The 24,651-nt window shown below is 51.0% G+C and overlaps 2 protein-coding genes and 2 non-coding genes across 13 annotated transcripts; 1 reads left to right on the forward strand and 3 right to left on the reverse strand.

Moving 5' to 3' along the window:
- The first annotated feature begins 397 nt into the window (after window positions 1–397).
- Window positions 398–14,150, forward strand: TRIM41 (tripartite motif containing 41). 10 transcript variants are annotated; one of them, XR_004056386.1, is made up of 8 exons: window positions 810–2,319; window positions 8,794–8,889; window positions 11,027–11,257; window positions 11,777–11,799; window positions 11,998–12,125; window positions 12,542–12,723; window positions 13,358–13,441; window positions 13,715–14,150. XR_004056386.1 is itself a non-coding variant. In XM_030927595.1 (8 exons), the coding sequence occupies exons 1-7, from the start codon at window positions 1,531–1,533 to the stop codon at window positions 13,443–13,445; spliced, it is 1,527 nt and encodes a 508-aa protein (XP_030783455.1). In that variant the 5' UTR covers window positions 810–1,530; the 3' UTR covers window positions 13,446–13,461; window positions 13,715–14,150. The 10 variants fall into 10 exon arrangements, 6 of the variants coding, with proteins under 6 accessions (XP_010382941.2, XP_030783455.1, XP_030783454.1 ...); XR_004056387.1 differs by having other exon boundaries at window positions 12,542–12,717; XM_030927595.1 differs by having other exon boundaries at window positions 12,542–12,713; window positions 13,358–13,461.
- A 1,206-nt stretch (window positions 14,151–15,356) lies between these two features.
- Window positions 15,357–22,408, reverse strand: RACK1 (receptor for activated C kinase 1). Its single transcript, XM_010384641.2, has 8 exons — window positions 21,898–22,408; window positions 20,393–20,564; window positions 19,760–19,907; window positions 18,148–18,243; window positions 17,715–17,825; window positions 16,813–16,953; window positions 16,335–16,445; window positions 15,357–15,470 (listed from the first exon to the last, which is right to left on the reverse strand). Exons 1-8 carry the CDS (start codon window positions 22,004–22,006, stop codon window positions 15,405–15,407), a joined length of 954 nt encoding a protein of 317 aa, XP_010382943.1. The 5' UTR covers window positions 22,007–22,408; the 3' UTR covers window positions 15,357–15,404.
- LOC115896659 lies at window positions 20,033–20,111 on the reverse strand. The gene has a single exon (XR_004056567.1). It is a non-coding gene; the product is annotated as a small nucleolar RNA SNORD96 family (small nucleolar RNA).
- Window positions 21,546–21,613, reverse strand: LOC115896684. The gene has a single exon (XR_004056588.1). It is a non-coding gene; the product is annotated as a small nucleolar RNA SNORD95 (small nucleolar RNA).
- Window positions 22,409–24,651: the final 2,243 nt, after the last annotated feature.

Below are 24,651 nucleotides of genomic sequence, written 5' to 3' on the forward strand. Positions count from 1 at the left end.
TGCGCCAGCATCATCCTGAAGATACACGTGGCTGCGAAGGCCAGGATAGCGCTAGGCCAGCGCCCTTGTGGGACAGACCCGGGAACCCCTGCCGCGGCCGGCTGAGCGGTGTCCAGGTTCTGGAGCCAGACTTGTCTACCGCAGTCGGGTCCGCAGCTCCTCTAATGGCCGAGCATAGTTCACCAACGAGTGTTCGTGGTTTTTGGCGCGTTTGATCTGACATCCTCAGAGGCCTGACCGGACCCCCCTAGGAAGCACGACGTCCTCCTGGAGTTTTCCCGCGAGCCGCCTCGAGAGCAGGGTAAGTAGGTCCTGCAGGCCCAGCCCTGGCGTCACGCCGTGTCTGACACTCACTGGAGATTCTGTACATAAATCATGGCCTCGTCATTTTCCTCGCATCAAACAACATTTATTTGTTTTTTATTATGTATCGACATCAAATCTCTATAAAAATAAATTTTAAAGAGCTATTTAAGCACCAAATATTATTTCTACCGCACAAAGCATCTATTTTTGCGGAGATGCTGTGAGAATATAGATGTAATGATTCGTCACCACTTCTTTACTGCTGGGCAGTTAGGGAAGTTCATCTAAACCCTGAGACTGTGTCCGGTTGGCAGTTTCTACCTTGGATGCGGAACGCCGACTACAGTTGGGAAAGGGTTGGGCGTCGCGGCCCGATCGGCGAAGCGCTTTCTCAGGCCCCGCCCCCGGTCGGAGCCGTACGACCCTCTGAGTCCTCCACAACAAAGTCTTCTGCCTAGAAGGGCCGGAAGTACTTCAGGGCGCTCCGCGGACTCACCCCCTCACTTCCGGCATCGGCGGTGGGGCGTACCGGCGGCAGTCGGCTCTGCCGGGAGGGTAGGATGGCGCCTGGCCGATGCGGTCATAGCACCGAAAGCAGACGGCCACCAAGCGCTCCCCCCACTCCCCGAAGTTTCTCCCCAGCGGCGGGGGATGGGGGTAGGCGGTTCCTCTGTTCTTTCTGCGTTCGCCGCGTTCCCGCACCACAGAGACGTGGGCCTCCACCGTCCTAGCCCTCCCGCCCTGTTCCGTAGTGCGGGCTAGAGCGTCTCCTCGCCATTTCCTGTCGCCCTGGGGCCCCGCGGGGAAAAAGGGGGAGTAGCACGACAGCGGAGGGAAGTCGAGAGCTTAGGTGGTGTGTAGACGCCGGAAGTATTGGGAAGGAGGCCGGAAGCTAGGGGCGGGGCCAGGAAGTGAGGAGGGGCGGGGGTTTATGAGGAGTCCAAAGGAGCATAGGGGCAGATTTGCACTCAGAGCCACCTGAGGGACTTGGCAGTGGTGCCCAGCACTGTCCCCTCCCCTCGCAGAGACACGGTTGTCGTTTGGGAGTAGGGAACACTGTGTGGCGCGGTGGGTTGGCGGGAGGACATCTCTCAGGCTGCCCTTGGGGCGAGGTGTGGCGGGGCAGGGCTGGGGGTGGAGCCGGGTCGCCAGGGCGTTGGTTGGGAAGACCCCCCGCCCCTCGCCCCCCCACCGCACCTCTACACTGGCTGGCTGGACGCTAAGATGGCTGCCGTTGCCATGACACCCAACCCTGTGCAGACCCTTCAGGAGGAGGCGGTGTGCGCCATCTGCCTCGATTACTTCACGGACCCAGTGTCCATCGGCTGCGGGCACAACTTCTGCCGAGTCTGTGTAACCCAGTTGTGGGGTGGGGAGGATGAGGAGGACAGAGATGATTTAGATCGGGAGGAGGAGGAAGTGGAGGCTGTGGGGGCTGGCGCGGGGTGGGACACCCCCATGCGGGATGAAGACTACGAGGGTGACATGGAGGAGGAGGTCGAGGAGGAAGAAGAGGGTGTGTTCTGGACCAGTGGCATGAGCAGGTCCAGCTGGGACAACATGGACTATGTGTGGGAGGAGGAGGACGAAGAGGAAGACCTGGACTACTACTTGGGGGATATAGAGGAGGACCTGAGGGGGGAGGATGAGGAGGACGAGGAGGAAGTGCTGGAGGAGGATGAGGAAGAGGATCTAGACCCCGTCACCCCACTGCCTCAGCCTCCAGCCCCTCGGAGGTGCTTCACATGCCCCCAGTGCCGAAAGAGCTTTCCTCGGCGGAGCTTCCGCCCCAACCTGCAGCTGGCCAATATGGTCCAGGTGATTCGGCAGATGCACCCAACCCCTGGTCGAGGGAGCCGTGTGAGCGATCAGGGCATCTGTCCCAAACACCAAGAAGCCCTGAAGCTCTTCTGCGAGGTAGATGAAGAGGCCATCTGTGTGGTGTGCCGAGAATCCAGGAGCCACAAACAGCACAGCGTGGTGCCATTGGAGGAGGTGGTGCAGGAGTACAAGGTGAGAGAAGTACAGAGAAGATGGGAGTTTAGTTGGGGGCGGAGAGGCAGTAGGGGGAGCTGAGGAAAGGAAACATCTCTTCGCCCATCAAAGAACCTCATGGTATTGGTGAGCTGAGTTTGCTTGTCTAAGCACTTACTGCCAGCAAGGTGGGTTGGAATGAGAAGGATTCTGTATACAGAGCAGATGCAGTGAAGACGACCGGGGAAGGATGGCTTCCTCAAAGCAAATAGAGCAAAGCCGGTGATGCCAGATAAGGTCTCTAGAACTTTACCAGCAGTCTGGCTTTCTTTCTGGTGAGTCTTAAGTCTGTCCTTGGCGGAGACACCTAGAGATGGAAAGAACTGGGGGCTTCAAAGGACAAGGAAAGGCTCAGAAGCAGGAACACAGAGATAACTGCTAGTGTCAGTGTCAGACCCAAATGCCCTGCCCTTGCCTCCCAGTGGGCTCCCCACCCACCACGATGTGGTTTGGTTTTGCCTTCAAGGACTTTTGTTGGCTCTGTGTCACTCTTACGTACTGACTAGAAAAGAGCTCTTCAGTCAGAAGACCTGGCTCTGCAAGTTGCACTGTCAAATCTTGTTTAAGTGTCTGTGTGTCTTTGAACTTTAATTTATCCAGGATTGATAATTAATATTCTCTGGACATTTGTATGTATACCAGACACTGTACTAGGCACTTTTCATGGACCGTCTCATTAAAACCCAAACAACACTGTGAGTTTGATATGTTTTCCATTCCCGTTTTATAGATTGGGAAAGAGAGTCAGAGAGGCTTTAAGTACCATACAGAGGACCGCAGAGCTTCAGTAATAATTGACTTAGTTATTTGCTGACCTTTCCCCTGGTGTATACTAACAACGCTACCACCATTTGGATGTCTGTTGTTTGACTTTTCTGATGTGACTTTCTTGGAGTCTGATTCTAGTTTGACAAATATCTTGCTCCTACTTCTCATTTTGGCTTTTCTTTGGACATAGATAAAGGAGATTTGTCTGCAAGGCAGCCAGCACAAATAGCACTACTTAGTGAAGGCCTGCATGGGTTTGGAGCAGTGGGACCAGGAGGAGGAGAGGGCAGCCTCTGTGTGGTCTGCTCAGAGCTTGTTTGTTTTATGACTCATGTTTTCACACCTGATTCCTGCCATAACTTCATTTAGGTATTGTTTTTGTTACCCCAATTTTAGAATAATGTATGTAGGACTTCTCAGCCCTGAGTGGTACAGCGAGACAAACCTACATTACTTCATCACAAGTAACAATTCCTTCTACGGAGTGAATTTTTTTTTTTTTTTTTTTAATTTTTTGAGACAGAGTCTCACTCTGTGGCCCAGGGTGAAGTGCAGTAGCATGATCTCGGCTCACTGCAACCTTCACCTCCCGGGTTCAAGTGATTCTCCTTGCTTCAACCTCCTGAGTATCTGGGATTACAGGTGCCACCACACCCGGCTGATTTTTGTATTTTTAGTAGAGATGGGGTTTCACCATGTTGGCCAGGCTGGTCTGAAATTCCTGACTTCAGGTGATCCTCCCGCCTTGGCCTCCCAAAGTGCTGGGATTACAGACATGAGCCACCATGCCTGGCTACACAATGATTGTTTCACCTGCCTGATTGTTGGAATACTAGGGGAGGTTTTGAAAAATACAGTGGGTCCTTCCACTAGAGTTTGTGAATCAGTGAGTAGGAGAAAATCTTTAAAAAGCCCAGTCTAGCATGAGGATCACTGCGTTGGTAACGTTGCCTAGCTATTGGGCCCTACATATTTAGCAGAGATTGTGAGCTCCTGTTGTCGTTTCTTTTTATCTTCTCAGTTCATAATTAACCATACCCATCATATCATGTGTGGTCACTTTGTGAACAGGAACCCAGGCCAGACTATCCATGGGCATTCCACTCCTTCTCTTTCACCTCCCCCTGTAGGACTGCTCCAAAGAGCTTCTGAAACTGGATTTTAATTTGCATTAGCCAAATCTGTTCAATGCCAGCTGCCTGAAAATCCCATATTAGGTCCTGAAGTAGGTGAGGAATTAAAAAAAGTCATAATCTCTTTGCTTTTGCTTTTATTTATTTATTTTTTGAGACAGAGTTTCGCTCTTGTTGCCCAGGCTGGAGTGCAGTGGCACGATCTTGGCTCACCACAACCTCTGCCTCCCGGGTTCAAGCGATTCTTCTGCCTCAGCCTCCCGAGTAGTTGGGATTACAGGCATGCGCCACCACACCGGCTAAGTTTTTGTATTTTTAGTAGAGAAGGGGTTTCTCCATGTTGATCAGACTGATCTCGAACTTCTGACCTCAGGTGATCTGCCTGCCTTGGCCTCCCAAAGTGCTGGGATTGCAGGCGTGAGCCACTGCGTCTGGCCATACTCTCTTTTCTTGATCTGTTTACTGGGTTCTGCAATTTGGGAGGCCATATACACATACTTAATCTGACATTAAGTGATGCGTAAATGTAAATACATAGTTTTATTGTATAGAACTAATTTGAGTGATTCCCTTTCTGACTTAATAGGCTATTTTACAAGTGGGTCATTTTTACTTTATTTTATTTTCTTTTTTTTGAGATGGAGTCTTGCTCTGTCGCCCAGGCTGGAGTGCAGTGGCGCGATCTCGGCTCACTGCAAGCTCCGCCTCCTGGGTTCATGCCGTTCTCCTGCCTCAGCCTGCCAAGTAGCTGGGACTACAGGTGCCCACCACCACACCCGGCTACTTTTTTTTTTTTTTTTTTGAGACGGAGTCTCGCTCTGTCGCCCAGGCTGGAGTGCAGTGGCCAGATCTCAGCTCACTGCAAGCTCCGCCTCCCGGGTTCACGCTATTCTCCTGCCTCAGTCTCCGGAGTAGCTGGGACTACAGGCGCCCACCACCTCGCCCGGCTAGTTTTTTTGTATTTTTTTTTAGTAGAGACGGGGTTTCACCGTGTTAGCCAGGATGGTCTCGATCTCCTGACCTCGTGATCCACCTGTCTCGGCCTCCCAAAGTGCTGGGATTATAGGCTTGAGCCACCGCGCCCGGCCCCCGGCTACTTTTTTTGTATTTTTAGTAGAGACGGGGTTTCACTGTGTTAGCCAGGATGCTCTTGATCTCCTGACCTCATGATCCGCCTGCCTTGGCCTCCCAAAGTGCTGGGATTACAGGCGTGAGCCACCGCGCCCGGCCACAAGTGGGTCATTTATTCTTTTCAGATATGTACATGCAGTAACCAACAGTAGCTTGGCATAATGTTGTTTTGTAAAATTTTTTTTCATTGAATAGGTAATAACACACAATGATATGTAAGTATGGTTCCTGAACAGTTACCTGTTTGTTTTGTATTGTTTTTAGACAGGGTCTCTCTCTGTAGCCAGGCTGGAATGCAGTGGCACAATCATAGCTCACTGTATCCTTGACCTTCTGGGCTCAGGTGATCCTGAGTAGTAGCTGGGACTGGAGGTGTGTGCACCATCATGCCCAGCTGATTTTTTTTTTTTTTTTTGTGGAGACAGGGTGTTGCTGTGTTGCTCAGGCTGGTCTTAAACTACTGGCCTCAAGCAATCTTCCCATTTTGGCCCCTCAAAGTGCTGGGATTTCTTTTCTTCATGTGTTTACTGGGCTCTGGAATTTGGGAGGCCATATACACATATTTAATCTGACATTAAGTGATGAGTATGTACATACAGTACATACTCATAACCATCTGGCCAACAGTTAAATGTTTTGAAAATTGGCCGGGCGTGGTGGCCATGCCTGTAATCCCAGCACTTTGGGAGGCTGAGGCAGGCAGATCATGAGATCAAGAGATCGAGACCATCCTGGCTAACATGGTGAAACCCCGTCTCTACTAAAAATACAAAAATTAGCCGGGCGTGGTGGCGGGCGCCTGTAGTCCCAGCTACTTGGAAGGCTGAGGCAGGAGAATGGTGTGAACCCCAGAGGCGGAGCTTGCAGTGAGCCGAGATCGCACCACTTCACTCCAGCCTAGGTGACAGAGCGAGATTCCATCTCAAAAAAAAAAAAAAAAAAAAAAAAAATTTGAAAATTTCTCTTATAACTGGCTGGGCATGGTGGCTCACACCTGTAGTCCTAGCACTTTGGGAGGCCCAGGCAGGTGGATCACTTGAAGTCAGGAGTTCAAGACCAGCCCAGCCAACATAGTGAAATTCCGTCTCTACTAAAAATACAAAATTAGCTGGCATGGTGGCGGGTGCCTGTAATCGCAGCTACTTGGGAGGCTGGGGCAAGAGAATCGCTTGAACCTGGGAGGCAGAGGTTTCAGTGAGCCAAGACTGTGCTACTGCATTCCAGCCTGGGCAACACAGTGAGACTCTGTCTCAAAAAAAAATATATATATATATCTTAAATAGTACTCTATTTGAATTTGTGCTTATTAATTTTTGTTTTGGTCAGCAATTTAGGGGCCGGGTGCAGTGGCTCACACCTGTAGTCCCAGCACTCTGGGAGGCTGAGGCGGGCAGATCACTTGAGGCCAGGAGTTCAAGACCAGCCTGGCCAACATGGTGAAACTCTGTCTCTACTAAAAATACAAAAATTCGCCAGGCGTGGTGGCGGGCACCTTTAATCTCAGCTACTTGGGAGGCTGAGGCAGAAGAATCACTTGAACCCAGGAGGTGGATGTTGCAGTGAGCCGAGATGGCGCCGCTGCACTCCAGTCTAGGCGACAGAGCAAGAGACTCTGTCTCAAAAATAAATAAATAAAAAAAGAAAAACACTAAATGGTAAATTTAAGCATTATAAATTCTGAATTAATGGAGAAATTACTGACTACTGTAGAAAAGTAGAAAGTTATATCAGAAGGCCGAATTTTGTGTAGTTCATGCTATTTTCATGAGTTGACTATAATTCCATTATGACTAATTTTGTCTACAACCACTTGTCCTGTGCAACAACTGCCATTTGCACGCTGGCTTGGTAAACTCTTTAGTTCAGGTCATCATCAGGATGTCACTGGCAGCTTAAGGTATAGGGAGCAAATGTTAGATCACATTTACTGATCTTTCGCTACATGCCAGGCACTGCACTAGTGTGCTGTCCGTGAGGTCCATTCTCTTCTTCTTTGAAGCTGAGGAAACTGAAAGCATGGCTTGCCTGAGGTCACTTCACTTCACTCTGGTCCTAATTGCAGTCTAGGCTTGAGCTCTCCTACCCTATATTATCTCTCAAAGAAAAGGAGACAGAAAGGCTAGAAGAAGACATAAAAAAGGAAACAGCAAATAGGTAGGGCTTATTCTACTCATTCTGGGCTAACAGCCCTTTAAAGAAAAATATTTGGCTACAAATTGTAGAAACACAGAGCTCATGTGCCCATTGGCTGTAACGGTTACAACCTTTGGAAGAGGGGTTTTGGTTTTGTTTCCCATTTAGCAAGTGATTGAGCAGGAGAGAAAGCAGATGAGCAGAAAGAAACAAAGAAGTTGAAATAAGTAAAGTGTGGGCAGGGACTCCACAGTGTCCTGGAGGAGGCACATCTGTCAATGATTGGTGCCCTGGGAAGTAATGTATTAGATATTTCTTGGGATCACAGAGGAAGTTGGGGATGCGGAGGATCAGGGCAGTTTTCAGGGAGCTGTTTTAAGGGAAGAATACCTTGGGTCAAGTGGAGAAAGGCACTCCCAGACAGAGGGAACAGCATGGAATTATACTCAGGAAATGGCAAGTAGTGTTATGTGGTCAAACCTCTTAAGAGTCTGTGTGGAAGGCGTTGAGTGTAGAGGTGAGGCTAGAAGTGTGGGGTCAATGTTTTGGAAGTGGTGGTGACCCATGGAAGGGTTTTAGCATAGGCACAAAATCATCAGAAAAGTATTTAGAGATCTGGGGAAGATTGCCTGTGAAGGGGAAAGGGACCAAAGGTAAGAGCACTCATGGAAAGACTCTGGTGCGGGGCTCAAGCCACTTCCCCCTCAGGTGTGAGTGTGGGGGCTCTCTAGTCTTGAGGCTCCTACCTTTAGAGAATACATGCAGGGCCGGCCGGGCGCAGTGGCTCATGCCTGTAATCTCAGCACTTTGGGAGGCCAAGGTGGGCAGATCATGAGGTCAGGAGATTGAGACCATATTGGCTAACATGGTTAGGTGAAACCCCGACTCTACTAAAAATAAAAGAATTAGCCAGGCGTGGTGGTGGGCACCTGTAGTACCAGCTACTGGGAAGGCTGAGGCAGGAGAATCGCTTGAATCCGGGAGGTGGAGGTTGTAGTGAGCCAAGATTGTGCCACTGTACCCCAGCCTGAGTGACAGAGCAAGACTCTGTCTCAAAAAAAAAAAAAAAAAAAAAAAGGGCTTCTGCAAACGTGCACAGAAGGATTGGAGGCTCTTGTCATCATCTGAAAGAAGAAAGTGGAGGAAGGAGTATAATACTCATTTGACACCCATTTTTGGGGGTAAGGATAAGGCTTTGACCCATCTTGCTGTAGGGAGGATTGCAGAGGTAGTCTCTGAAGGGCAGGTGCCTCTACCAGCCCCCACTTTTCTTTTTCTGTTTCCTCAGGCCAAACTGCAGGGGCATGTGGAGCCGCTGAGGAAGCACCTGGAGGCTGTGCAGAAGATGAAAGCCAAGGAGGAGAGGCGAGTGACGGAACTGAAGGTGGGTGAATGTCCTCGACAGGGCTGATGGTTACCATAGTCAAGGCAAGGACGGTGAGGCTCTCCACTCTCACAGGTGGTGACTCGGTCCCCTGAGGATGGACAGCCAAGGCCTGGGAGAGGGCTAGATGCTTTCCCTAGGTGCTGAGGAGAGGGGGCCTTAGAGAATCAGGAGGCATGTTCATCCCTGGTTCCAAAATGGAGTGGAAACAGGCCTGGATTGGAGGGCCTAGGTGCCTGGCCCAAGGCTGCAGAACACGCTTTCTACCCAAACACCAGAGCCTGAAGGGGGCAAAGCAAAACCCACATAGCAGCCATCAGAGAAGCTGCTGGCCTCAGGATCCATGCAGGCAGTGGGCAGAGCAGCCCTGAGCATGAGGCGGACACTGTCCTAGGACAGACACTTCCTCTGTCCTGCGAGGGGGCCAGTGTGTTTAAGCTGGGGCAGGATTTAGTGTATGTTAGCACTGCAGAGACCTAGTATTTCCTAGTCCAGTGTTTTCTCAGCGCGCCCCCCCCCCCCCCTTTTTTTCATTATTGCTCGCCCATCTCCAAGGAGTCTTTTAAGGTATTTTTCCATTCCCCTCCTCCGACCTGTTTTCATAACCCAGCAGGCCCTGCTGGAATGGGCTGCACTGTGGACTTCATAGACCAAGCCAGGACCTCCCCTTCTGTCCCTCTTCCCTCCTCCCTTCCCAGCTAGTGCCCGGGCCTTGCCACTACCCAGGGCCCATGCCCACCGCCACCTAAACATTAGGGATTCTGCTGTTGGCAACTGCTAGGCACTGAATGGTAGAATCTCTCTGGGAGTAGGAAGTCATCCTGCCTCTGGCCAGCTGCCCAAGTTGATACTTTTGGGCTCTCCTGGGTATGGAGGTAACAGGATCTGTGTGCCCCTAGGGTAGAGCGAAACTGACTGTGGCGGCTGTTTCCCTCCTGCATCTGGTCAGTTAGGACCCTCCTGTGGCCTGTTACTCACAGTGTCTCCAGCTGATGGTAACTGTGTGAAAACTGTGCCCACCACCCAGGATGGCCCATCCCTGGCAAATAGGGTGGGAATGGCAGGAGTTTTTTCTGTTACAGGATATCAAGTACCTACATAATATCCTTGGTTGTTGCCTCTTAGCCCACAAAGCATAAAAATATTTACTATCTGGACCTTTACAGAAAAAGTTTTTAAGAGTTTGATCTAGGGCTTTTGGGTGACTTTTTTTTTTTTTTTTTTTTTTTTTTTTGAGACGGAATCTTGCTCTATCGCCCGGGCTGGAGTGCAGTGGCCGGATCTCAGCTCACTGCAAGCTCCGCCTCCCGGGTTTACGCCATTCTCCTGCCTCAGCCTCCCGAGTAGCTGGGACTACAGGCGCCAGCCACCTCGCCCGGCTAGCTTTTTGTATTTTTTAGTAGAGACGGGGTTTCACCGTGTTAGCCAGGATGGTCTTGAACTCCTGACCTCGTGATCCACCCGTCTTGGCCTCCCAAAGTGCTGGGATTACAGGCTTGAGCCACCGCGCCCGGCCTTGGGTGACTTTCTTAAGGTCACTGTGTTTAGTGGTTTCGGGACCCTAACTTCATGTCTTGATTCTTGAATTCTTTTATTTATTCATTTCAAAAAATTTTTACCAAGCGCCTACTCTGGTTGGCGCTGTGTCAAGGTCTGAGGACACTGTGGCAAACAAAGACATTCCTCATCCCTGCCAGTGGGAGCTTATGGTACAGTGCGGGAAAGGATGTTAAAAGATATGTCATTTAAACACAACATTTCAATATTATATGTGCCACAAAGAGATGCAGTGACATTTGTGGGGATGGTCCTGATTTAGATCTGGAGAGGAGGGAAGGCTTCTTTTGGAATATTTAAGGTTGGACCTGAAGGATGAGTCAAGTTATGTAGACCAGGTGGAGAGGAGTGTTCCAGGCAGAGGTTAGTGAGTTTGGGGCCACTGTGCTGGGTGCAAGGGGTGGTATCTGGTAAGACTGAGAAGTCAGGCTGGTAGGAGATGAGCCTCTTTCCAGGACTTTCTTGGACTTGGGGAGTATAGAGCTCCTTTGCCTTGCGTTGAGAAGTGGTAGTTGCAAAACTGGAGGTTATCTTTCTATGTGTTGAGGTGGTATCTGTCATCCCCTTTGCACCATTCCAGAGCCAGATGAAGTCAGAGCTGGCAGCGGTGGCCTCAGAGTTTGGGCGGCTGACACGGTTTCTGGCTGAAGAGCAGGCAGGGCTGGAACGGCGTCTCCGAGAGATGCATGAAGCCCAGCTGGGGCGTGCAGGAGCTGCGGCCAGTCGCCTTGCAGAACAGGCTGCCCAGCTCAGCCGCCTGCTGGCCGAGGCCCAGGAGCGGAGCCAGCAGGGGGGTCTCCGGCTGCTCCAGGTGAGCAATGTCCCCTCCCTGTTCCCCCAGCACTCTGTGTTGGCTGTCAGGCAGTGCTTACCAAACACCTGTCCGGAGCTGCCTCTTTTCTCACTGGGAGGAACCCACAATAATTGAACCTGAAAACCAAAAACATGTTTTAAAGCTGGAAACAGTTAATGTCGAATGTGGTATGTGTGACGATTATACCAGTGAAAAGCGTGAAGATTCGGTTGTAGGAGAGGTTTAAATGACAGTTGAGGAAAGGCTTTTTGACAGTGACATCTTGAAAAAGGTGAGCAAGTCATATTGTGGAAATGACAGTATTGGTGGGCTCACAGCAGGATGAGGCGAGTTAGGCATGGCAAGGCATGGGGTGGTTGAAATGGATGTGTGTTCATTGAGGGCCGTGAGTGTGCTGTTTCTCCCTTCCTGCTTAGGCTCAGTCTCTGACTGGAGATCGGGAAAGCTGTCCCTGTGCAGCTGACGCTCTCTTTATCTCTTTCTCCCACTCCCTCTTTTTGTTTCTCTTATTCCCAGGACATCAAGGAGACTTTCAATAGGTGTGTTCCCGCTCTTTGCCCTTTGTGACCCAGTGGCATCTGGTTCCCGTCCTGCTTCTCTTGGGTATCCCTCTCCTCTCCTTCCTTCCCCAGGACCTGAGTTTCCATCTCCTGGACCCTCCTTTCCTTCCCCTCAGCTTTTGCTCTTCCCTCTGGGTATATCATGGTCCCACCCCCTGCCCGGTCCCCTTCCTCCAGGTGTGAAGAGGTACAGCTGCAGCCCCCAGAGGTCTGGTCCCCTGACCCGTGCCAACCCCATAGCCATGACTTCCTGACAGATGCCATCGTGAGGAAAATGAGCCGGATGTTTTGTCAGGCTGCGAGAGGTAGGGAGGTCACCTCCACGACCTTCCTTTGCCTTTCCCTTCACAGACCTGAGACTGGGTCCTGAGGGAAGTTGGGCCCCAGGGAAAGTGTGGGGGTTGAGACGGAGCAGGATACAGGCAGCCACTCAGGTTGAGGTTTCAAGCCATTAACAGATAGTCCTAGTCCAGGCAGGCCTGGAGGGTGGGGGTGGGGTAGAGTGGCAAGAAGAGCCAGGCTCGGGGAAGACCTGTCAGGTGTCCTCGGAACAAGAGAAAGGAGAGATGGAGCCTGTAGGAAGCTGAGGCTGGCCTCTGGGATGGTGTGGGGAGCTGAATTCAGGGAGGAAGCGGGCAGGAAAGGCCCAGTCTGTGGAGTTGGCTGCTGACAGGGGAACAGCCGTTCCAGCCCTGGCGTATTTGTCCTCCCCCCTCCCAAGTGGACCTGACGCTGGACCCTGACACGGCTCACCCAGCCCTGATGCTGTCCCCTGACCGCCGGGGGGTCCGCCTGGCAGAGCGGCGGCAGGAGGTTGCTGACCATCCCAAGCGCTTCTCGGCCGACTGCTGCGTACTGGGGGCCCAGGGCTTCCGCTCTGGCCGGCACTACTGGGAGGTAGAGGTGGGCGGGCGGCGGGGCTGGGCGGTGGGCGCTGCCCGTGAATCCACCCATCATAAGGAAAAGGTGGGCCCTGGGGGTTCCTCCGTGGGCAGCGGGGATGCCAGCTCCTCACGTCACCACCATCGCCGCCGCCGGCTCCACCTGCCCCAGCAGCCTCTGCTCCAGCGGGAGGTGTGGTGCGTGGGCACCAACGGCAAACGCTACCAGGCCCAGAGCTCGACAGAACAGACGCTGCTGAGCCCCAGTGAGAAGCCACGGCGCTTTGGCGTGTACCTGGACTATGAAGCAGGGCGCCTGGGCTTCTACAACGCAGAGACTCTGGCCCACGTGCACACCTTCTCGGCTGCCTTCCTGGGCGAGCGTGTCTTTCCTTTCTTCCGGGTGCTCTCCAAGGGCACCCGCATCAAGCTCTGCCCTTGATTATCCTGCCACCCGCGGGGGCCCCTCTGGTCAGCACTTGGGGGGCGGGTGGTGGAGGGTGGCCCGTAAGTTTGAGGGGCTCAAAGGCTCTTCCCACTGTTTGTCACTGTGTTGCTTCCCACTCCCCCTTGACCCCAGGCCCCTGCTTCTCCCTCTAGGAGCCTAAAGAACCCTCCTGCCCGGCCTTCTCTCACCTACTATGTCTGTCCAACAGGTCTGCATGGGTCCCTGATAATGAGAACAGCTGCCTGGTCTTCTCTCCCAGTCTGCCTAGCCCAGCCCTGGGACCGGAATTTGAGTAGGGGATGAAGGGAAATTGTAATTTCATTCCTTAACTTCCTTTTCCCCACCCCTGCTCTTCAACCTCTGTGTCAGTTCTGAGGCTGGAGGGTTTGGGCAAGACAGCATCCCCATACCAATTCCATCTTCTGATGCAAATTTTAGCTGAGGGATTTGGAAGCCATCTGGGAGGCAGGCTGGGCCCGAGGGTAAAGCTGGGTAATAAATGTCTGTTCTCTTGGGGAGGAGGGATTCTAAACTGTCCTTCCATCCTCAATTTCTACCTCCATAGACCGGCCAGAATTTAGCTTCACTTGAGAGAGATCTGGAATGGTCGCCATGATTGAAACCACGCACCATTACATCGCCCAATAAATTATTTCTTCCCCCTTCCCCTTGCCAACACTCAACTGAGGAGCAAAGCTCAGCCCACCCCTCACCCCTCCCAGGTCTGTTCACCGGCAGGCTCCTTTCCCCTCTGTTCAATGGAGCTGGCTTTTCTCCCAGCCCCTTTCCATGCCTTTCATTCCATTAGGCAAGCCCTGAGGGGGAGCCTGGGGACGGGTTTGGGTCCCCAAGAGGAGAGCCTTGGGTATAATCTATTTTTCTAGTAACCCCTTGCCTTGTCACTTAACAGCTTTTGCCCTCTGCTTTGATGGCTGAGGTGAACTCATGTTCTTTGGGGAAAGGGAAGGTGTGCTGTGGAAATAAAATGTTTATTTGCTTCTCTTGTGAGGTCGTTCCTTTAGGTAAGGGTGTAACTCAGGATTTCCTTTCCAACCCCTGCAGTGAGAAGCCACGCAACTGAGAACTGGTTAGTTGCAGTTAAAGGCATGCTTTGCACCTGTTGTCAGGCACACTCCTATTTCAACAGGGATCTTGATCCTGCTCCCCATTCTAATATCTTACCTAATTTACTAACTGTTCAGTCCACTTAGAGATGTTTGCCACCTCCTACCATTACTTTGAAGCTGTAGGACTGAGGTTCCCCTAAGAATCTCTATACTCACAGTTCACAAGCCCAGGTCCTAGGAACACCATTTCCATATATACATGCACTGAAGCCAGGAATGCCTCATCACCACTGAGGGGAGTAGAAAGTGGAGGAGGGTGCATATGGGCCTTCAATATGCTGTAGTTGCTTAGTCATTACAGAAAACTGCAAGGGCAGTGGGGTCTCAAGCCAAATTTTGAACCATTCCATCCCTGGACTGAGGTTTCTGTTGGTAAGTGTAATTGTAGTTTAATGGCTCAGTTCTGGCCTTTCACAAGGCATCTAACCTCATAAACTGTGTTTGTGTGTGGAAGGCATTGAGTGACAGGTTATACTAGCAGTTGAAATGTTTAGTAGGGCCAACTTCATGGTTATGAATGCTTCCAGACCCACCACCCCAAAACTTAATCTCTGAGGAATGCTAGTTGTGAGTTAAGTTCTTCTGGTGAGAACTGCCTTGCAGAATTAAATACCCTTGACTTGCCTCAAAGACCATGTAGACTGCTAACATGAAGCTTAAATTTTGTGAATTATGTTCAAACCTTTAGAGCAATGAGGATTCATCTTTGTTTCGTTCTTATGTGCCAGGGGTTGAACCTGCGGAGTCTGCTTTTCCTGAAAATTGACTGCAACCACTTTGAAATAATCAGTCCTTTCCCTCAAGAAGGTTCCCCAGGTTGAAGGTAGGCCCCGATGATCTGCACCTGGTATGTAGGACGCTGATGGGGTTTAAGTTCAGGGAAACTGCTATGTGACTTCTAAGAAACATCCCACTTGATGCTCCCCCAATCCTGAGAACTTAAGACTGACAGCTCCCTTTCCGCCTCAAGGCCTTGTTTACTTAGTCCACAGCTTGCATCCAGTTTGCTAGTGCAAACTTTATGTGTAAGCAATGTAGATAGGATGGAGCTTTTACGCATATAAGAAAAAAAAACTTTCTAAAAGCCAGTTTTTTCTTCTTTAATTTGTAAAGCTCTGCCATAAACTTCTAGCGCGTGCCGATGGTCACCTGCCATACTCGTACCAGGTTGTCTGTGTAGCCAGCAAACAGAGTCTGCAGGGGAGAAATGACAGGGACAGGTCAGGCCGGCGTAAACTGCAGTCTCACTAGATTCAGCACAAGTGAAGCTTTTTTTTTTTTTTTTTTTTTGAGACGGAGTCTTGCTCTGTCGCCCAGGCTGGAGTGCAGTGGCCGGATCTCAGCTCGCTGCAAGCTCCGCCTCCCGGATTTACGCCATTCTCCTGCCTCAGCATCCCGAGTAGCTGGGACTACAGGCGCCTGCCACCTCGCCCGGCTAGTTTTTTTTTGTATTTTTTTTAGTAGAGACGGGGTTTCACCGTGTTAGCCAGGATGGTCTCGATCTCCTGACCTCATGATCCGTCCGTCTCGGCCTCCCAAAGTGCTGGGATTACAGGCTTGAGCCACCACGCCCGGCCACAAGTGAAGCTTTCTTTGAGATGGTCTTGCTCCACTGTGAGTGCAGGGGCATGATCCTGGCTCACTGCAGCCTTGAGCCCCTGCAGTTCAAGAGATCCTCCCACCTCAACCTCCAGTAGGCATGTGCCACCACACTGGGCAGACTATAAGAAACCCCTCCCATTTTAACAGCCACATTTTAAGTGGTGGTTATGTATTCCTTGAGGAAGAAACAACTGGTGATAAGGATCTAGATATTTGAAAACGGGTCAGATGAATTAAGGTATTAACTGAAGGCTGATAGCCACTGGGCTCCACATCAGTCTTCCCTCTGATGCAGAAACACATTCACTGGCATGGCAAACTAGGGCATCCTCATCAACCTGGCTTTTCACTTCATGCCAAAGACACTGCTCTTGTGTCTGACAGACTAGATGTACTAACAGAATGAGGGAGAAAAATAATTGGAAGCCGAGTCACCTGAGAGGACAGACCACTTACCTGGCCATCGGCAGACCAGGCCAGGGAGGTACACTGCGGTGGTTCTGCCTTGCTGCTGGTACTGATAACTTCTTGCTTCAGTTCGTCTACAATGATCTTTCCCTCTAAATCCTGGGGAACAGGGCAAAAGCAACCGTAAGACTTAGCAATGACAGAGTCCCCTCCTCAAGATTCTCAAGTTATAAAGGGATGATTCTGCTTCCTAGGGTACATGTATCAATGCCTAGTTGCATTTTTAGTTGCCACTAGTGGAAGGACGGTTTGCTACCGACATCTAGTAGAAGCTGGAAATGCTGCTAAACATCCTAAAATGTACAGAACAGCACACCACAACAGTTACCCAGACCAAACTGTCAATTATGTGGAGGTTGAGTAGGCTTAGCTACCAGGTGGGAGTCAGATGGCATATATCATAACCAAAACATTGTCAAGGCTCAGAGTGCAGTCAGGTACCCAGTCCACTGTAACCCACACTCACCCAGATCTTGATGCTGGGGCCTGTGGCAGCACACAGCCAGTAGCGGTTAGGGCTGAAGCATAGGGCATTGATGATGTCCCCACCATCTAGCGTGTAAAGGTGTTTGCCTTCGTTGAGATCCCATAACATGGCCTGGCCATCCTGGACAGACAGGTAAGGTAAATCAGGACACAGTGACCTCTTCCAGATGTTAATCCTGCCCATCTCAAGATTCTGTCAGAATCAATTCTTACCTTTCCTCCATTACCTCAGGCTTCTTTGAAAGCTAATGACTCAAGTACCAACACTGATCTCTGTATGCCTTTCCTTTAAGACCTTACCAAACCTATCAAAAAACCCCTCCCAACTTAAATAAATCACTCTAATCGTTTCTGAAAACCAGGATCCCAATCTCATCAATTGCTTCAAGAAACCAACTTGAGGCCAGGCGCTGTGGCTCACACCTGTAATCCCAGCACTTTGGGAAGCTGAGGCCAGTGGATCACCTGAGGTCAGGAGTTCAAGCCCTGCCTGGCCAACATGATGAAACTCTGTCTCTACTAAAATACAAAAATTACCCAGGCATGATGATGGGTGCCTATAATCCCAGCTACTAGGGAGGCTGAGACAGGAGAATTGCTTGAACCAGGGAGATGGTTGCGATGAGCCAAGATCATGCCACTGCACTCCAGCTTTGGCGGCTGAGTGAGACTCTGTCTCAAAATAAACCCAACCTTAGTATGCCTTAATTGTCATTTGCTGAAAGTAATCTTTGGAAACATATTCTCAGACTGCCATTATCTCATTATCCTCCCGAAACCATCCTGACTAATGTTTGCCATTTTATGTTAGAGACGCTGGCTAAGTGCTCCTTCCATGATGCTGGTCTTCCACTGAGTAGGAGACTCCTAGTCCCCAAATACCTTGCCTCCAGAAGCACAGAGGGATCCATCTGGAGAGACAGTCACCGTGTTCAGATAGCCTGTGTGGCCAATGTGGTTGGTCTTCAGCTTGCAGTTAGCCAGGTTCCATACCTGCATAGACGTGAAGTTGACAGGTGAATATCCTAGCTCTGGATCAGCTAGGGTCAGGTCCAACAAAAAAGGGCTTGGCATTCCTGGCTAGGGTAGCCAATTGTCATTCAGTTACACGTCCTGGCCACTTAACGTTAGATTGTAACACACATCCAATGCAGTGTGCTCACTTACAAGGGACATCAATTAGGTACTTCAGACCATGTGACAAGAGAAAGAGTCAACTGAGACAATCTGTAAAGCTTTCCACAGGAGTTTGAGCGTATGACCACCTGGGAGCACACCCTGACTGGTAAAGCCCCTGCCTTGGCTTAAAGCTCACCTTGACCAGCTTGTCCCAGCCGCAGGAGACGATGATAGGGTTGCTGCTGTTGGGCGAGAAGCGGACACAAGACACCCACTCTGAGTGGCTCTCATCCTACAGAGGATGAAAAGGAAATAAGGAGAAACAGTCCTATCCCATGAAGTGCTATACCACCCCCCCACCAGCCCCACCCCTCAGTAGGATGATGGCTGGCAGCACCTTTCAAAAACCCAGAACCCAAACCTTTAAGCTCAGTAGAATCCCTTTAGATTCCAGACAAGAATTTCTTTTTAAATTTGGAGATGGGGGCTGGACGCAGTAGCTCACGCCTGTAATCCCAGCACTTGGGGAGGGTGAGGTGAGTGGATCACCTGAGGTCAGGAATTTGACATCAGCTTGGCCAACATGGTGAAACCGTCTCTACCAAAAATACAAAAATTCACCGGGTGTGGTGGTGGATGCCTGTAATCCTAGCTACTTGGAAGGCTCAGGCAGGAGCATTGCTTAAATGCAGGAAGCGAAGGTTGCAGTGAGCCAAGATTGTGCCATTGCACTCCAGCCCGGGCAACGAACGAGTGAAACTTCATCTCACAAAAGGGCCGGGTGCAGTGGCTCACGCCTGTAATTCCAGCACTTTAGGAGGCCAAGGTGGGTGGATCACGAGGTGAGGAGATCAAGACCGCCTGGCTAACACAGTGAAACCTTGTCTCTACTAAAAATACAAAAAATTAGCTGGGCGTGCTGTAGTCCCAGCTACTCGAGAAGCTGAGGCAGGAGAATGGGATGAACCTGGGAGGCGGAGGTTGCAGTGGGCCAAGATCGTACACTGCACTCCAGCCTGGGCAACAGGGTGAGACTCCATCTCAAAATAAATAAACATTTTAATAGATGGGGTCTCACTATGTTGGCCAGGCTGCTCTCCTGTCCTCAAGCAATCCTCCCACCTTGGCCTACCAGAGCTAGGATTACAGGCATGAGCTCAGCCAAGACTTTAAAAAGGCAGAGAGCCGGGCATGGTGGCTCACGCCTATAATCCCAGCACTTTGGGAGGCTGAGGCGGGCAGATCACCTGACGTTGGGAGTTCGAGACCAGCCTGACCAACATGGAGAAACCCCATCTCTACTAAAAATACAAAACCAGGAGTGGTGGCGCATGCCTGTAATCCCAGCTACTTGGGAAGCTGAGGTAGGAGAACTGCTTGAACCCAGGAGGTGGAGGTTGTGGTCAGCTGCGGTTACGCCATTGCACCCTAGCCTGGGCAATGAGCGAAACTGTCTCAAAAAAAAAAAAAAAAATTAAAAAAAAAAAAAAAAAAAAAAAAGTAAAGATATGCAGGCCGTGGTGGCTCACGCCTGTAATACCAGCACTTTGGGTGGCTGAGGCAGGCGGACTGCCTGAGCTCAGTTCGAGACCACCCTGGTGGCGTGCACCTGTAGCACCAGCTACTCGGGAGACTGAGGCACCAGAATTGCTTGAGACTGGGAGGTGGAGGTTGCAGTGAGCCAACACAGTGCCACTGCACTTCAGCTTGGGCGACAGAGTGAGACTGTCTCAAAAAAAAAAAAGGAAACGTTAAGAGGGTGGGAGAGATCCTTGGAGATGTGCTCTCTGACCATGGCCTCACTTTACCTGGACAGTGTATTTGCACACACCCAGGGTATTCCATAGCTTGATGGTTTTATCTCGAGATCCAGAGACAATCTGCCGGTTGTCAGAGGAGAAGGCCACACTCAGCACATCCTTGGTATGGCCCACAAATCGCCTCGTGGTGGTGCCCCTAAGAGGGAGGACTTTGTCATTCTCATACTTAACAAACATTCTCATTCAACGGTCAGACTGATTCCTGGGCCTTGTCTCTGTCTCATTGCATCACTCACACATATATAACAGTATATGACAGAGAATCCCTTCAGAATTGCAGGACATGTCCTCACTCCCACGTGGGGATTGGCTGACAATGTCGTCTGTCATCACCAGGACCCTCTAATTCCACCTGCCCATCACCTGAGCTTTCAAGGTAAAACATGTTCAAACTGCTGCCTACTCAAAACTGTCGCACCTGGCAGAAATGTTCAACCACACTCCTCAGCAATCCTCAGTAACTAACTCAAAGCGGGGAGGCCAAACATCTTCTGTAGGTGCAGTCTGCTTTCCAGTTCCCAAATGGACTGGATCTCCCCTGGGAAACCAGCCAATTGCATCCACCACATTTCTGCCCAGATTTTTTCCCAAGGCCCCAGAGCTAAGTGATCAGCTACTTGCGTTGTGAGATCCCAGAGGCGCAGGGTTCCATCCCAGGAGCCTGAGAGGGCAAACTGGCCATCTGAGGAGATAACCACATCACTAACAAAGTGGGAGTGACCCCGCAGAGCACGCTGTGGAATTCCATAGTTAGTCTCATCCCTGGTCAGTTTCCACATGATGATGGTCTTATCTAAAGGTGGCAAAACAGAAGAAAAACCAGTGAGGAACCCGCAGCCAGTTTGTTAACACCCTGGATAATTCACTAAGTGTCAAGGTCATGAGTGGGTTAACAACTAAGGACGCTTAAGGAGGGATGGAACGACAGACTACAAGAGCAGTTACAGGCCAGCACTGAGTGGCTCTCTTCCAGACTAAAAACGCACGCAGAGCTAAACTGTACCGTGATAACTCTTTTTTTTTTTTTTTTTTGAGATGGAGTCTCACTCTGTCACCCAGGCTGGAGTGCAATGGCATGATCTCGGCTCACTGCAACCTCCACCTCCCGTGTTCAAGCAATTCTCCTGCCTCAGCCTCCCGAGTAGCTGGAATTACAGGCAGCCCCCAGCACGCCTGGCTAATTTTTTTTTTTTTTTAACTAGAGATGGGGTTTCACCATTGGCCAGGCTAGTTTCGAACTCCTGACCTAAGGTGATCCGCCTGCCTCTGCCTCCCAAAGTGCTGGGATTATAGGCGTGAGCCACCGCGCCCGGTCTGTATCCTGAGAACTTAATTTCGGTGCCAGAAATTACAGACACCCTTTCCTGAAACTCAGACGAACTCAACAGCCACCACGTATCTTCTCTGCAACCGAATGCACAACAGTTTGTGGCTGTAGAGTAGCTGGGGCCTCCCATGCCTCCCTCTGAGGGCCGACAGAAATGTAGTAATGAATGCTGGAAAAGCCACTTCAGGCGCTACAAGATTGGATACTTTTACTGAAACCTGTCCCACTCAACAAATTTTACGATTAACAGCCAGACATGATTCAAGAGTCAGACAATTCTTAACAGTGTAAGAGCCAAGGGGAAGCACAAGAAGTGTCTAAACGCAGTCAGGCACACAGGGATAGGGACGGGGAGGGGAGACCCAGGGGCAGAAAAAGTAGGCCGAGACTTGAGCCACGAAGTCCTCTGGAGTCCACCCGCCTCCCCACGAGCCTTGGGCCGGGCGGCAGCTCAGAAACAGCCTCTGGATTTCAGCACCGACACTCAGATGGCATGTTGGGGTCATCACCGCCCCGCCCGGCCCGTAGCCCCCGGCCACACTATGAAGGGGAAGGCAAAAGATATTTTAAAAGTTTCCACCTCTCCAACCCTAACAGCCACGAGCCGCTCTACGTCTAGGTCCTCATCTGCAATGTGGTTCGCTCGGGCTGAGGCCTGGGCTCGCGTCCGCACGCCCCAAATCACAGTGGGGCAGAAGTTTGTCATGCCCGACAACTCGCGCGCCACCGGCCTGCCCGACGACACGCGGAATCCCCCAGTCCTGCAATCTCGGGTCCTGAAATCTACCTTAGTCCGTACCTCGAGAGGCGGACAGGATCATGTCCGGGAACTGCGGAGTAGTAGCGATCTGGGTTACCCAGCCGTTGTGGCCCTTGAGGGTGCCACGAAGGGTCATCTGCTCAGTCATGGCGGCGGGGAGCGCGTGTGTCGCTGCAGCGACGAGGATGGCACTGGATGGCTCAGAGAAAAGAGCAGCACAACCGCTCCCGCCGCCGCCTTGCAGTGAAAGAGAAAAGGAAGCCCCCTGCCGGAACCGGAAATACGCGCTCGACCAGGTAAAATGGCGAGCCCCATGATACACTTCTGCTCAAGATGGCGGCGCCATGTAATGCAAAAGGCAAAGGGAAATTGCACGGCATCACAGTCCCCACTTCCGTACAACATAATCTGACAGCGCTTTACAAATACATTCTGAAACAAGCACATTCAAGTGTTTAAAAAGGCTTCTCAGGGATGATGTAGAGCGAGAAGCGAAAGAGGTGAAGTGTACGGCACATTCCCATGAGGACCCCCTGACGGCTTCCCCGCCCCTATGTGGCATAGCTCGAGCTCCGCCTGTTCCACTTGGTGCGGGGAGGGTTGACGGGGCAACCACAGGAGAGCTTAATTTTCAGTTCACTATCGTGGATAACGATGGACAATTTAAAAAAGTATGGTATTAAAATTTTAAAAATAAACTTTAAAACTGTGCTTCCGCGGGACCGTCCTCCCCTCAAGAGGTTTTTGTTCTGATGCACACCAACTCCGGAAGGACTTAGTCCAGGCTGGACTAAGGCAGGAGAGGGTTACTCTGGATGTACTAAAAATTGGTCTCTTTCTGCCGGGCGCAGTGGCTCGTGCCTGTAATCCTACCACTTTGGGAGGCCGAGGCGGGTGGATCACTTCAGATCAGGAGTTCGAGACTAGCCTTGCCAACATGATGCAACCTCTTTCCAATAAATAAATAAATAAATAAAAATAAAATTAGCCAGGCGTGGTTGCGGGTGCCTGTAATCCCAGCTACTCGGGAGGCTGAGGCAGGAGAATCCCTTGAAACTGGGAGGCGGAAGTTGCGGTGAATCGAGATCCGTCCACTGCACTCCAACCTGGACAGTAGAGCCAGACTCCGACTCAAATAAATAAATACATACATACAATAAAATAATACGGTAAAAATTGCCCTGTGTGTTGCTAGACTGCCAATCCATTCCTGCCTAGGTCAGAACAAGGGAAGCTCTCGCAGAAACGGAAACACCCAAAGGAGGACCTTAAAGTTCTGACTTCTGGGGACATCCACTGGAAAGCTTTCTCTGGGCCCAGTCACTGCACACAAAAGCCCAGGCGTCTGGGGGTCCAGTTGCACCCTGAAGGACGTGCCCAGACAGGGAAGCGGTGGAACACGGATACCTAGCTGTCCTTCTGCCTTCTGCTCTACCGCAGGAATTTAAACAAGTAATGACTCTCATTCTCTCACATCTGACTATAAGAGACAGTATTGGGCACCGTGTCTCTTCAAGTAGTTTTAAACAGGGGGACAGATCAGGATGATAGCAGCCACCAACATCTATGCAAAATAAAGATGTCACTTTTCTATTTGTGACATCTATCAACTTTTGTTTCTCATCTGTGAAATGAGATTGGAAATAATATTAGTATCTACATTACATGGTGGTGTGGAAAGTAAAGAAGCAAATTAAGCGCCCTGAACAACGTCTGGCAGAGTAAATGTTGTGAAACTTAGTGAGCACCTCTTGGGTACCAGGCCTTATTTTAGGTCTTGGGGACAAAGCTGTGAACAAGACAGACGGGGGACCCTGGTTTATTTGCAGCTTACTTCCGGCGGTATGCGAAGAGGGGAGAACATTGGAGCAGATACACGGAGAGAGCACTGTGGGTATATGGGAGAATAATGTTCCTGTGGAGGGACGTCATGTAGGGGAAGAATGTTTCAATCGGAGGGAAGAGTTAGTGCCAACGTACTGAGCTGGAGTGTGGAGGGGGCTGAGGACAGAGCAGTGAAATGGGGGCCCCGTTAACCTACGGCCTTGAAGGCTTGGAGAAGAACCTTTGCAACGTCTGCTAGAAAGCCTGCGTAAAGGCAGAAGACAGGTGAGGGACGGTGGCAGAGCTGCCGCAGGCTGTACATGCCCAGGTGTGCAGAGGCCTGGATCCCTCCCTGAAACAGCTTGCTCAACTGGTCCATGGCAGATTCCCCTGCCTTCCGCCGCAGTCTCTCTTAGGCCCCGCCGGACGCTGTCCTGGCTGTGCTCCTCCGCAGCCTGTGGACCATCCTAAGGCTCCAGGTTTGTACATCACCTGCCTTCTTAGCACCCCCAGCTGACTGTTCTTTCGCTTTTCCAATACAGGACTCAATCCTGACCCAGGTGTTTTGTTTCTGTGGTGGTCGTGGAAGACCCCTACGTTCACTCACCCGCTAACCAGCTTGCTGCCCCCGACTTGGGTCACGCCAGCGCCTCCCTGAGCCCTCGGGCGCAAATAGGTGAACGACCACACCCGCCTCCCGCTGTGGACTGAGATTCTCGGAGCGAGGGGTTCCCGGGTTGGGGCCCTAAAACGCCGAGGAGTAGCACTAGATTACACTGTCACATTCTTTTTTCCTTTCGAGAAACCTCATTCGGTTCTCTTTTTCTTGAACGTTCCACAGGGAGTCCAGTTTAACACGAACCTCGCTGCAGGTCTCGGACCCACGCCCAAGAAAAAGACCTTTCCGCGCCGCGGGTCCCTGTCCCGGAAGCGGGAGGTTGCCACGCCCAACCCCACCCTGCCCCGCCC

The sequence above is a fragment of the Rhinopithecus roxellana genome, chromosome 3, assembly GCF_007565055.1.
Source record: "Rhinopithecus roxellana isolate Shanxi Qingling chromosome 3, ASM756505v1, whole genome shotgun sequence".
NCBI lineage: Eukaryota > Metazoa > Chordata > Mammalia > Primates > Cercopithecidae > Rhinopithecus > Rhinopithecus roxellana.

Bases quoted from the DNA above. Each gene is read 5' to 3' on its own strand.
- TRIM41 (XM_010384639.2), top strand. From the start codon at position 1,531: ATGGCTGCCGTTGCCATGACACCCAACCCTGTGCAGACCCTTCAGGAG. The intron at 8,890-11,026 runs GTGGGTGAATGT...GCACCATTCCAG, and splicing joins GGCGAGTGACGGAACTGAAG to AGCCAGATGAAGTCAGAGCT. The intron at 12,126-12,541 runs GTAGGGAGGTCA...CCCCCTCCCAAG, and splicing joins GTTTTGTCAGGCTGCGAGAG to TGGACCTGACGCTGGACCCT.
- RACK1 (XM_010384641.2), bottom strand. From the start codon at position 22,006: ATGACTGAGCAGATGACCCTTCGTGGCACCCTCAAGGGCCACAACGGC. The intron at 20,565-21,897 runs GTACGGACTAAG...TGCCACCTTTAG, and splicing joins GATCCTGTCCGCCTCTCGAG to ATAAGACCATCATCATGTGG. The intron at 16,446-16,812 runs GTGAGTGTGGGT...CCTGTTCCCCAG, and splicing joins GCCCCAGCATCAAGATCTGG to GATTTAGAGGGAAAGATCAT.